Raw genomic sequence first — 14,330 nt, 5'->3', positions numbered from 1 at the left:
TCAGTCTGGAAGATCAAATTATGGAATAGTGTCCAACATTTTAAACTGAATAAAACTAGATAAGGATCACGTCTCTCTCTCTTACACGTCGAATGTCAAGTTCACTATTGATGAATAACGAAAATTTATGTCAGGAGGAAAAGAAAAATCCACCGTGACATATGGTGGCAGCTGTAAAGAAATTAATAACCTTATGCTATTGATTCCACTTACCCATGAGGCCTAAGTACTGCAGGTCACACTAACGTCTTTGTATATTTTCATAGAAATATTTTTTTGAACTGTAACGTCCTATGTATAAGGTATGTATAACTTATACTTTGCATGTAATTCTTATTGTCTGATAATATTTACATATTTGGGGATTATTCTGTTTAATTGATTTTTGTTAAATTATTGTATTAAAATGGTCAGTGCTATGGATGACTCGTACACAGAACTAATAGAGTTAGAAAGCGAAGTTAGACAAACTGCAAGGGAAACACGGAATCTTACACAGTCCTACCAGGGAGTTTGGTCACAGGTAGGGGATTTAACACAGCAGGTTAAAAAAATGGACAGGGAGATGTCTAATATTCAGGGGACAATGCAGCACCTTATACAAACCCTTAATGACACTCAACCCCCAGTAGTGTCTGCGCCATATACTCCACATAATCCATACAACCCTTGCCCAGATACACACATCAATACAATATTAGGAACACTACCATACAGTTCCCCAATCCCTCCATGTACGAACACACAAAGCACACCACAAAGCGCATCTGCGCTCATGAGTACAGTACCCCTAACACCTATAAGGGCATGGCCAACAACACACAACCCTGCAATTCCAACACCACCTACACCATCCCCCATCCCTAATCCACCACCAGCCTACCCGCCTCCTCAACTTTCTGTTAATCAGACAAACCCTTTCATTATACAGCAAGGTAATCAGTGTGTCACATCCAATCCTTTTATTGGATCTTTCAGTAATGCTAATCCATTCCTTTATTCAAATACTACTCCAGTTTCTCATGATATACCTATTTTAAGGCCAAAAGATGTATCTCTCCTCAAACTTGCAGAGCTTAAGGGTGTAGTTGCCGACAATAGGTTGAATACTTTCTTTAGGCAAGTAGAGTCATGCACAGGCTCAGATGATAAGAGGATAGAAGTTGCCATGGCTAGGGCTGAACAGAATATAGCTACTTTCTTGGCCGCTGAGATACAAAATAATGGTAATAATCTGTCTTGGAGTGAGATTAAAAGGCTCATGAAACAACAGTTTATAGGTGCAGCAACTCTTTTACAGGCATGGCAAGAGATAACTGCCATGACTTATTACTTTGATGAACCTCCTAGTTCTTTTGTTAATAAATTGCAGTGTAAAATTTCAGCTTTAACATTGAAGTTCCCCAATGATCCAATTCCAACATCAGATAAGTTCCTTAAGACAAAGATATATAAAGGCTTAAATTCACAAGTTCAAGTTGAATTAGTTGATTTCTTGGCTGACCATATACCTTTAAAGAATTTCATGGCATATGCTGAAGAAGAATATTATAGGGCTCAGGGCATAATTCTTAGTAATAACAACAGAGTCTTGCCCATTTCGGGTGCTGAAAGTTCCCAGTCACCAATCCCAGTAAGAAATACCCCTCCGGTAGGAACTCCATGTAATGAAATAGAGAAATTAACAAGAAAATTGAATGAGTTAAACAAGAAAATCGAGAAAGTATCCATGACCAGACAAAATAATATTAAAAAGTACTGTGCTTTTTGCAAAGTAGCTACCCATAATCTGTCTGATTGTCCTTATAGTCCACCCAAGGGAGTATGCTTTGATTTTCATCAACCAAATGTTAGGAGAGGTCATGTAGGATGTCCAGGACAATTAGGTGGAGATAGTTCACTATGACTAGGTCACGCCAGATCTCCAAGTATAAGTTTGATGGTTAATGATTGCATGATAGGAGCTTTAGTTGATACAGGTAGTTGTGCCAGTATAGTTAAGAAATCCTTTGTGGACAGTTTAGGTTGGAAGCCTGCTAAGATGAGAAATTTACCACAGTTAACGGGAGTCAGAGACACACTTGTACCGGTATTAGGATCGGTTTATTTAGGTGTTAATGTTGGCCATAGAGTTGTTACTCATTTATTTTATATTGTGCCAGACCCACTTTTAGATACAGAAGTCCTTTTGGGTGCAGATTTACTTGGGATTGCTTGTTTAACATGGGATCATAAGAAGGGTATCCTGGTTTGGGATAATATTACGTACCGTGTGCGGCTTCTTGAAATGAGACCTTCTACAAAGAGAATTAGGAATCTCAAGATAGTTGAATCCTCAAATCCCAATGTAGATGAGATTAGGTTAAAGAAAAAGATTATTCTACCTCCTTCCTCAGCAGGAATGTATGCAGTTAACGTTAATGAAGATGCGGATACAGTACTTCTATTGGAACCAGGAATGAAACATAGTGGTGCTATGAATGCTTTGTGCCTTAAAGTTAATAACAATAAGGAAGTCTTTATACCTCTAATAAATAGTAAAAAGGGTATAGTTAAGTTAAAGATAGGAATGTTGATAGGTACTTATAAAAAGATTGATGAAAGGGACATCAGTTCAGAATCTCCCATATGTAGAAAGATTGAGATTAAGAATGAGCTTATCCCTGAAAGCATGCGTGTTGCACCAGGACAAGGATGCACTAGAGAGCAGAAATTAGAAAATTTAATTGCAAAACACGATTGGTCACATCTAGAGGATGAACAACAGGCCCAGTTGAAGAACATGGTAATGGAAAATCATCAAATTTTTATATTAGAAAATAATGAGTTAGGAAAATTTCAGGGAGTTCAAGGGCATATTAATGTTAGTGATCCACAGCCAGTTAGGACCCCTATGTATAGATATCCTGAGAAAGCTAAGCAACTTATTGCCGATATGTTAGAGGATATGGAGGCCAAAGATATAATTGAGCCATCCACAGCTGCGTGGTTAAGTCCTATAGTTTTAGTTAGGAAGCCTGATAACTCGCAAAGAATGTGCCTGGATTATAGGAAAGGTAACACACACCTCCAAACTGATATTCATCCTCTACCTAGATTAGAAGAGTTAGTTGAGTCAGCTTCCGGGAATCAGTTTTATGCCTCGTTGGACATGAAAGAGGCTTACTACCGGGTAGAATTGGAAGAAGATAGTAGAGATTTGACAACTTTTAGTGATGGAGTCTCCCTGTATAGATTCAAGAGACTCCCCTTTGGGTTGAGTTGTAGTTCAGTCATATTTTCAAGAGTAACAGGAAATATCTTAGCTCCCTTAATAAAGAAAGGCTGGGTCAAGAATTATTTAGACGATATAGTCGTCTGGGCCCCTAGTTTGGAAGAATTAATGGGGAGATTAGGAGAGTTGTTCAAACTGTTAGGTGAAAAGGGAGTGAAGCTAAATATTAAGAAATATCAGTTCGCTCAAGAAGAGGTCAAATTTCTGGGCCATATCATATCTAGGGATGGATGCAAACCTTGTCCGGACAACGTAAGTGCAATCAGATATGAGAGCTCCCACTAATGTAAAAGAAACTAGAAGATTTTTAGGTATGTGTGGGTTTTATAGGAAGCACATACACAATTTTGCTAAAATTGCTGTCCCCTTCACTAATCTCTTAAGAATGAAAGAACCATTTAGTTGGACACCAGAGTGTCAGTCTAGTTTTGAGCAGCTAAAACAACTTTTGATGACAGCTCCAGTACTGGTAAAAGCAGATATGACAAAGCCTTTTCAGTTGTTCACAGATGCTAGTCTAGACCAAGTAGGTGCAGTACTGATGCAGGAGAGTGATGGTCTTTTGAAACCTGTTGGATACTTTTCAAAGAAATTGAAACCTGTCGAACAGAGGTATTCAACTATTGATAGGGAAGCTTTGGCCATAGTCTTGGCCTGTAGGCGGTTTCATCATTTTCTTTGGGGTACCATGTTTACGGTTCAGACAGATCATCAGCCTCTTGTGTCAGTCTTCAAGAGAAAGACAAAGTCTCCTAGGATGAATAGATGGATTATTGAAATGCAAGATTATCGCTTTAAGGTTGTATATAGGCCAGGAAAGCTCAATGAAGTTGCTGATCAGTTAAGCAGGCCAGTTAGAGCAATTTTCCACAATAATCAAGATAATTATCTTGGGTTAGGTAAGGATGAATTTAGAGATAAACAGGTAAGTGAAGCCAGATGGGGTGACTTGATTGCTTACTTAGAAGTAGGGAAATTACCTAGGAAGAGGTTTCCCAGAGCTTTAATTCATCAGTTTATACTGTATGAGGGTTTGTTGTACCTGAGTGCTGATAAGCAAGATAATAGTATTCAGTTAAGACTTGTGGTGCCTCAAGAGCTTAGGAAAGCAGCCTTAAAATTTGGTCATGAGTCTGTTGCAAGTCATTTAGGTAGGAGAAAAACTATTGACGCTTTGGAGACGTACTTCTATTGGCCCTCACTTAGATCTGATGTAGTTAAATATGTTAAAGAATGTATTACATGTCAAGCTCATAAAGACAGTCCGTCCTTACAGCAAAAGTTCCATGAACTACCTCCAGTGCATAAACCCTTGGACCGTATCAGTATTGATTTGACAGACATGGTGTCTGGTGCAAATGGATACAGGTATGTTCTTACCATCATTGATCACTATTCACGCTATGTGAAGTTTTACCCACTGAGGAACAAGACGACAGATGTTGTCAGTAAAAACTTTGAAAAGTATTTAAACGACTTTGGTGTTCCAAGGTGTGTAATTCTTGACAATGGTGCTGAATTTACCTCACAACAGTTTAGAGATCTTTGTAGAGTACACAACATAAATACTGGTTTCATCACACCATACCACCCTAAAGGTAACAGTATCTCTGAAAGGATGCACAGGACCATGAAAACTTTGTTGAATGCCATGTGCCAGGGTCATCCATATCAATGGCCAAAATATTTAGGAGAGACACAGAGAACTCTTAATTGTGCAATACATGCCACCACTGGTGAACAGCCTCACTATGTATTTTTTAGCCGTAGGCCCTTTAGGCAAATTCTCAGTGAAGTGCCTTCAATGGATGATGAGGTGTCGGACTCTGATCTCGCTCGAGCCCATGAAATAATTCAAAAGACACATGCTGAAATGGCAAGAACATTTGTCAATATTGCCAATCGAAAAAGAGTGAACAAAAAGGTGGAACTACATTCCCTAGTATGGGTAAAGTATGAGACCCAGTTACCAGGTACAAGCCGTAAATTAAATGTGAAATGGCTTGGACCATATAAAGTGATAGAAAGTGTTCGCGATGGGTCTACCTATGTGATACAAAATGTTTTCAATGACACTGTACTTGAGCGTGCTGCTGATAAACTCAAACCATTCTATGGGGATGAACAGTACTTATTGAATATGCAAGAGCACACAGAAAATGTGCCTGACATAGTAACTGAGGGAGTTCGCACAAGAGGCGCAAGAAGTATTGTACCTCCTTCCCGTCTCATAGAAGAGATATAGACTCTGTTCGTAAATTTTGCTGAGAGGATAGCCTACTATATACTCTCAGTATGATTGTGAAGCAAACCTGTTCCTATACGTTTATGATACTGTACCTGTATTTTTTGTATTTTTCTTTTTTAATTTTATAAAATTTTTGTAAGTTGTAAACTCTGGAATTATTCAAAGTTGATGAATAGATTTTTTTCTACTATAAAAAAATTGTGATAAAAATATATAATGGATCATAGAAAAATTGCCCTGATTATGAGTGTTGTAGTGGTCCCATGGATCTTGTTTTATAGTAATTAATTCTGCTCTTGTGGTACAGGTTTTGTATAAATCATGATGGAGTGCACCGCTTTCCGAACACCTTTGAGACTTGTGATGTGAGAGTCGTTTCTAACCAAGAAGTCTGGACAGTTAGGTAGTCATTAGGACACCTCAATAGCAGCCAACGTTTCCCTTCTTAAGTGGAGAGCTCTGTTGATGTACAGTGACATGATCTCCTGTGTAAGTGGAGTCAATCTAACCGCAGCATAGGGTTAGGCAAAGCTACTAGGAAAGTTGTCCGAATGCACACCTTTAGGGTAGTCCCCCATTAAGTGCTCGAAGATATCCATGTTTTGATTGTACAAGAGTAATCTCTTCCCTCTATTGAGAGTGTTTCTGATTTTGTTGAACCGAGATCTGTATTCCACGGTAGCAAACACATGTAAAGGGTTATTTAAGGCCATGATGGAATGTGGCCTGATATTAGAGTGGACATGAATCAATTTTTCCCTAAGGGAAAAGCTTTGTGATGGGAGAAGGTTATCCTTTTGGTATTTTGATTTTTTTTCTGTGAAATTGATTCATCATCCGACTCTAATATCTTTAAAATTATCTCTGTTAGTAATATTGATTATAAAAATCATTTAAAGAATATTTATTTCATCAACGAATGCATGTAACATTATTGCCATTCCCTTCTTATGTTTTTCTCTCTCTATCTGATTAGTGGTCTTGAGTCCTTCTTTTTTTTTAGTTTTGGCCATACTGGCATGAGAGAAACACTTAGGAGAAGCCGAATGGGCATGCTTCCCCGTCCATTAAAGATATTTGTTTTGGGTTATTAGAGAAGACATTGACGTATCCCTTTTCAAATGTAAGACTTCGTTATAATCTAGAAGATTATTATAAGGATAGGGAATAATATGTTATAGATAGAGAGGAAAAGCGATCAGAATGGATGCAGTGGCTTGCCAATGTCCGGTAAAGTTTGCATACACCCTCGTGTTCGTGTTGCATCATTTTATAAGACACCCTATTTATTCACTTGAGTATGATACATTCTTTTCTTTTTTAAAAAAAAGGGGGATGTGAACATGTTAGTAACATTAAGACCTCCTCGTTTTCCTGAAAACCATATTAACTGTACGAAAAGTAATTGTTCCTTATATGTAAATTTATTTTCAATGCCAAGAGGGCGTCATGAAGTAGCCGACCTGTAGGACACCTCGGGACTCCCCCTACCCCTCTCTCCCATGGAAAATTCCATTGTTTACGACCTTAGATTGGCCTATACAATTGTTTCTGAAAGCCCAGCAGATATTTTTCTTATCAATTGAATGGTATTTCCTTTGGAAAATAGTTTAGGCTATAAAAATTATTCAGTGTCGTTAGGTATATGAGTTAACCTATGTCCTCCTATACCCTCCCTAACCCAGACACAGTGGCCAGAGAAACCTTCTATAGCCTAGCCTAGAATTGCCTATAAACCTTGAGTAGGGTATTTTTGAAGAGGTTTGAGGAGGCCTAGCCTATGCTATATTGCGTTAAACGGCATATTAGCCTAATTTACCTCACTTAACCTTGTAAGATTTCCTTTGCCTCTTAAACCTTGAAGGTAACCACCTCTATTTTCACATATATTTGTTCTTTAGGAAAATTGAAAAGTATAGTTTCATATTATTGTAAAATTATTAAATAGAAGTGTCCTGTAATTTTGTTTTGAAACTGAAGCATAGTAATTATATTTTTTTCTTTGTTATTACAAATCTTTTAGAGGTAGGCATTATTATTTGAAGAATAAGAAAATTAAATACCTGTAATAATTACAGGGAACCAGTCTTGGAGACCTGTGAGCATGAATCAGTCTGGGAGATCTGTGATCTTGGACTCAGTCTGGAAGATCAAATTATGGAATAGTGTACAACATTTTAAACTGAATAAAACTAGATAAGGATCACGTCTCTCTCTCTTATACGTCGAATGTCAAATTCACTATTGATGAATAACGAAAATTTGTGTCAGGAGGAAAAGAAAAATCCACCGTGACAATGCAGTTCCTTACGCCTGCCACACACCTGCGTCGATACCTAAGCACTGGGAAAAGGAGGTGAAAGCCCAGTTGGAGGAGGACATCAATAGAGGGGTCCTACAAAGTGCTCCCCCTGGAGAGCCCACAGAATGGTGTTCACGTATGGTGGCCGTGGCCAAGGAAACGGGGCAACCCAGACGTACAGTCGACTACCAAAAACTTAATGCAAGTTGTAGAAGGGAGACGCACCATACCCCTACGCCCTTCGATATGGTATCCAGCATTCCCCTTTGCTCATACAAGACTGTGGCCGACGCCTATTGGGGATTTCACCAGGTAGAACTGGACAAAGAGAGCATACCCCCAACCACATTCATCACACCTTGGGGTAGGTACCAATACCGAAGGACACCAATGGGACATTGTTCTGCCTCCGACGCATATACACGCCGTTTCGATGATGCCATTGAAGAAGTACCCAGGAAGTTTAAGTGTGTGGACGACACACTTTTGTATGATTCGAGCGTAAAAAGCGCCTTTTGGCATGTGTACGACTTCCTCGTAGTCTGTGCATACAAGGGCATCACTTTGAAACCAGAAAAATTCAAGTTTTGCAAGAAAGAAGTGGAATTGGTCGGATTCGACATCGGTTGGGACTCCTAGAAGCCTTCAGAAGATTATTTATCTGCCATAAAAAGTTTTTCTATGCCCCAAAAGCCCACAATATCCGACATCAGGTCATGGTATGGTTTTGTCAATCAGCTGGCCCCCCTCCTGACAACGGGGCCCATCGTGACCCACTTTAGAGACCTGCTGAAGAAGCCCTCGGGCAAACAGGTCTATTGGGATGAGCACCTTCAGGAAAGGTTCGTCAAGTGCAAGACATCGTCTGCAAGTTGGCCAAGGACAGCCTCACCTACTACGATAAGCTGCGGCCGACTGTTGCAGTCACTGACTGGAGTAAGGAGGGGGTGGGCTTCGTCATCCTCCAACAATATTGCAGTTTTACCTCCGTCGAAACCCCCTTCTGTTGTAGAGGTAGTTGGAGAATAGCACTTTGTGGCAGTCGGTTCCTCACGCCCGCCAAGTCTAGGTATGCAGCTGTGGAGGGGGAAGCCCTTGCAGTGGCTTGGTGCTTAAAAAAGGCAAGGTTATTCTTATTGGGCTACCCGAACTTAACCATTGTCGCAGACAACCCCAGACTGTTTAGATTAAAGGAGAAAACATTACTGTATAATTTCAACGTTAAATATCTACCAGGCAAGAGAAATCATGCTGCTGACTTTCTTTCTCGTTTTCCTACCCTGAGGACGACGCCAGATAGACAGAATGTGAGCTTCAACAAAGAATTAACGATTGCTATGGTGTCAGCAGTCGCAGAAAACCTACAGGAGCAGTTCACAATAGACGAGAAAACTGTAGAAGTGGCAGCCCTGGACGACCCAGCATATCAGCTGCTAGTCGCTCGAGTGAATGCAGGGGATTGGAACCCGAAGAAATCTCAAGAAATTGCAGGTTTGAGGCCCTTCTACGGCATCAGAGAACGTCTCTCTATATCTGGCAACCTGGTCACACACTGTTTCAACGACAACTGCATCCGCCTTGTCATTCCCGAAGGGCTCCGTCACCAGATAACCGCCAACCTCCATGCTGGACATCAAGTCCTAGATACAATGTTGAGGAGAGCGAGACATTCAGTCTATTGGCCAGGCATCGAGGGTGACCTCCAGCATCATCGTTCACGATGTAAATCGTGCGACGCCCACGCACCAGAGTATCCGTTCCAACAGACTGTCATGGACCTGTTTCAGCTCGAAGGACACATGTATATGGCCTATTGTGACAGGCTTACAGGCTGGCTAGAAATAGCCCACTTCCCCAATGGCACCTCGTCTGCAAAGGTCATGACAAAACTTAGGCATTACTTCACTCGATGGGGAGCACCTAAACAATTGTCTACCGACGGCGGCACCAACCTGGTGAGTGAAGAGATGATGACCTTCTACAGGAGATGGAGAGTTGACATACGCCTATCATCGGCCCACTATCCGAAGTCAAATGGGAGAGCCGAGACTGCAGTTAAGTCCGCGAAAAGGATAATTAGAACAAGTGTCAGTGGGACTGGAAGCCTCGATAACGACAAGGTATCATTGGCCATGCTACAATACCCAAACACGCCTTTAAGGGGTATAAATAAATCTCCGGCTCAATTGGCAACTGGGAGACAGTTACGGGATGGTGTACCGACTGCAAAACTCAACTATATGATAGACCAACACTGGAGAAAATCCATTAAAAAAAGAGAACTTCAAGTAGCAGAGAAAAATGAGATGATAATTGAAAGCGGCAGCGACAGGAGGCTAACGCCCTTACAGCCAGGCACTCTCGTTAGGATTCAGAACCAGATGACCAAGGCCTGGGACAGGCTGGGAATCATAGTCGAGCAACGACCTCATAGACAGTACATTGTGAGACTACATGGTAGTGGGCGTCAGTCCATAAGGAACAGAAGACACCTCAAGGTCACTGAACTGCCCGTCAATGAGACAAGAGGAGCAACTCCTACCGACGACGAAGTGGGTCATGATCCTAAGTTTCCCCCATCAGCGCCAGAGGTATGGCTTCCAAGGAAGAGAGAGGCCCCTGCCTAGATGAACGATTATGTATAATTATCTCTGCTTTGATCTTGCATTTATTAAATGAAAAATTCTGTTCTATTTTACTGCACTTAGACGTGCATTGATTTCATATTTACAAAATTATATTTTGTAGGAGATTTTAAGTTAGGTTGGTGTTGCATTCACGACTCAATTTTAGTGCACATCTTGCAATGCTGATGTAATTATTGTTTCATTTGAGGTTACGTTAATGCTGTCGATGTTGCTCTCTCTCTCTCTCTCTCTCTCTCTCTCTCTCTCTCTCTCTCTCTCTCTCTCTCTCTCTCTCTCTCTCTCTCTCTCTCTCTATATATATATATATATATATATATATATATATATATATATATATATATATATATATATATATATATATATATATATATATATATATATATATATATATATATCCCATCTTCACGTGACCATTAATTATTACGATTATGATTTACATTATATGTCTGATGTTTTTCATTAAGAGAGTATAGAATTTTGTTTGTCATATCTGCTTTTGATATTGTCATTTATAAGTTTTGAAAATATTACCCTCGTAATATTTTGGGAGGGAGATGTAAGATGAGGCTGCTTGCAGCGCCTAAGCTCCGCCCACATAAGTGATGTCCTTGTCCACATCACGGGTTATCTGTATTTCCTTCCGCTGTGCTGCCTGTGCATGATGCAGCAGCATCAGTTGCAATGAAGATACGAAACAACGCTGACTGTCATTTCTTGATCCTGCCTAGTTTAAGATCCAACACTTTATTGTTCCTGTATCTCTCCCTACACTGTAATTCCCCCTTCCTACATTACAACCACCTACATTTTCAGCTATTCGATCTTGGCTTATTACCTGCCTCTCTCTCTGCCTCTGTAACTGTTGGATTGTTGCAAACTGCCATGGCGGCTCACTCACACATATCATGCGCTGTGGATTCTCTTCCTTTTCTCGAAGATTCTAGAAGATTCTGTCGCGTTCCCCCTCTCGTCCCCCATACCTCCCCTGAGTTGCATTTGTGTGCCGGTGAGTGAACACTTGTGCGTCCCTAAAAATATCCTGATTTAACGCGGATAACAAAAGGCTTTCGTTAATAGTCGGTGATTAGTTTGAGGGCAGAAAAGTGGGATAAAACGTCGGCATAGGATAGTTATCTTGTGAATTAATAAAAATCTGATCAAGATGGCATTGTATAACACATGCAACTCGTGGAGAGACATCGCTGGAGTCAGAAAAAGCAAATTCCATGAGTTGGCGAAACAGGAGCTCGACTGTCTGATAACAGAGGTCACTAGTAACTCCAACCAGTGTGACGGAAAAATATTCGCAGACATATTGAAACAATATGATCCAATAAACTGGAACAAATCTGCGGAAAAAATCAGCAAAAAAATAGAAGAAATTCCAAAGAAGATACAAGTGATAAAGAGACTTATAAAGAAAGTCTACATCAATCAACACATTCCATCAAAGAACAATAACAAGTCCAATATGGTGAATATGCTGATTAATACATTAGGAAAAAGAATGTCAAAATGGTGTAATACATGTAAGATATGTTATTCCATCAATAATCCTCAATAACTGATTAGAAAATGTAATGCCTGCCATGTTCCAACACACCCTACATGTGCTGAAATACAGCAAAAAATAAAAAATAGAGACACAAAGGTATTCTGCTCAACATGCTTAGCCTGGATAGAAAATATAATTAAGTCGAGACTAAATCTGCAAATAGAAGAAGAAGAAGAAGAAGAAGAAGAAGAAGAAGAAGAAGAAGAAGAAGAAGAAGAAGAAGAAGAAGAAGAGGATATGTGTAAGGATGCAGAGGAAATCATTGATATAACTTATGATGCCATCCAACAACATACTTATGAAGAAATAAATTATCAGATGGAAACAAATAATAGACCCAAGAGACTCTACCCGGACATACATAATTTTAGGGAAGAGCAAGAACAAGAAAAAAAAGAAAAGAAAAATATAGTCTGTAATATGCTGAAAAGAGGGAATTGCCGATTTGGCGAAAGATGCTACTACAAGCATCCAAAGATATGCCATAATTATGAAATATATGGTAAATGTGCGTATTTAGACGGATATGGAGACGAATGCAGAGATCTCCATCCAAAAATATGCAAAACCCTAAAAGAAGGAAAAGGATGCAGTTTCAACAAAAAATGTCGATATATGCATCCTGCAACTATGAATGAGAGTAAGAAAACTCAGCAAACTGAAAAGAAAAATGAAAGCAAAAATGAAACAAAAAAAGAAACAAAAAAGCAGGCAGCGTATATACCGCACTATGCACCAAAACCCCAAGATATGAGGCCTTTCAACCCAAATCCGCACAAATAGTGCCCAACTACAAAGAATGCATCTATAATACCAGGGGTTGGTGCAGATATGGGGATAATTGCAGGTATTCACACAAAAATAAATATGAAGGCGAAAGAACAAATATAATAGAAAAGTTGGATTTTTTAATGGCAGAATTCCGAGAAATGAAGAAAAGAACATCATATCAGAACAGGGAGGAAGCATGTGAGAATCCATATTATTACCAATATTAAATAATCGGGATGAAACACAAACCATAATAGTGATGAATGCACAGGGTTTAGTCACGAGTAACTCTAAAAGGAAAATAGAGTTCCTAGAAGAACTGACCCAAATTGAAAAAATAGATATATTAGATATAAGTGAAACATGGTATTCCCAAGAGACTGGCAGTGATGACCGGATAAAGGGTTTCCAAACTTATAAATCAGAAAAAATAGGAATCAAGGGGAAACTGCAATATATGGAAGAGACATAAATCAAGGAAAAGTCTGTGAAAAATACAGCAACACAGAATGTGAATTGATTGCGGTAGAATTTGAATTTGAAAAACTAGTGAATATTGTAGTTTACAGACCCCCAAATAATAAGGAGTTTGACATAATAATAGATAAAATAGATGATATATGTAGAAACCATAAAGACTGGAATATACTCCTATCCGGAGATTTTAACTTTCCTTTCGTGGATTGGAAAAAACGGATAGAAGAAAGTGGTTGTATGTATACATATAAAAAAGAGAGTAATAGTAGCGCAGAAGATAAGAGGCAATTTGAAAAGCTTCAAGATATGCTTTTAGAACATAATATGCAACAAATAAACCACATTCCAACAAGAAAGGAAAATGTCCTAGATCTAGTATTTGTGAATGAGGTGAATTATGTTAAAGAAATAATAGTGTATAACACGGGAATTTCAGACCACAATGTAATAGAATTGATAGTTCATTCCAAAGCAAGTGATTGCAGAATTAATAAAAGCACAAAACTTTGGGATGGATATGGAAAATATAATTTTTACAGTAAGAATATAAAATGGTCAGAAATAAATGAAGAACTGAATAAAGAATGGAAAAATGTATTTGTAAGTGATAATATACAGGTAAATACGGACATACTGTACAAAATACTGGAGAAAATTGTTGAGAAATAGGTACCGAAAAAAAAACAATAAACAAAAGATGTGCATACCAAGAGACAGAAGGATCTTATTTCAGAAAACTAGAAAATGGAAGAAAAATCTTGCAAAAGAAAAAAATGTGTGGAAAGAGATTGAAATAAAATGTGAGATAGAAAATGCAGAACAAAAGATTATACAGTCGAAAGAAAACGAAAAAAGGGACTTAGAAGAAAGGACACTTCAAAATATAAAAAGAAACCCCAAAGTACTTTACTCCTATGCAAAAAAGATGAATAAAGGAAGAATAGAAATAGGCCCTCTAAGAATTGAAGGACGGCTAATGAATGAAAAAAAAAGGAAATATGCAACATATTAGCAGAAAAATATAAGAGTGAGTTCACGCCAAGAATTGTGAATGA

General features: G+C 38.9%; 1 protein-coding gene across 1 annotated transcript; it reads left to right on the top strand.

The window, feature by feature from the left end:
- The first annotated feature begins 556 nt into the window (after positions 1-556).
- LOC137619452 (uncharacterized) lies at positions 557-1,906 on the top strand. The gene has a single exon (XM_068349512.1). The coding sequence runs from the start codon at positions 566-568 to the stop codon at positions 1,904-1,906; it is 1,341 nt and encodes a 446-aa protein (XP_068205613.1). The 5' UTR covers positions 557-565.
- Positions 1,907-14,330: the final 12,424 nt, after the last annotated feature.

Source organism: Palaemon carinicauda, chromosome 26 (assembly GCF_036898095.1).
Source record: "Palaemon carinicauda isolate YSFRI2023 chromosome 26, ASM3689809v2, whole genome shotgun sequence".
Lineage (NCBI taxonomy): Eukaryota > Metazoa > Arthropoda > Malacostraca > Decapoda > Palaemonidae > Palaemon > Palaemon carinicauda.
This window is presented reverse-complemented; position numbering and strand designations above follow the sequence as displayed.

Bases quoted from the DNA above. Each gene is read 5' to 3' on its own strand.
- LOC137619452 (XM_068349512.1), top strand. From the start codon at position 566: ATGTCTAATATTCAGGGGACAATGCAGCACCTTATACAAACCCTTAAT.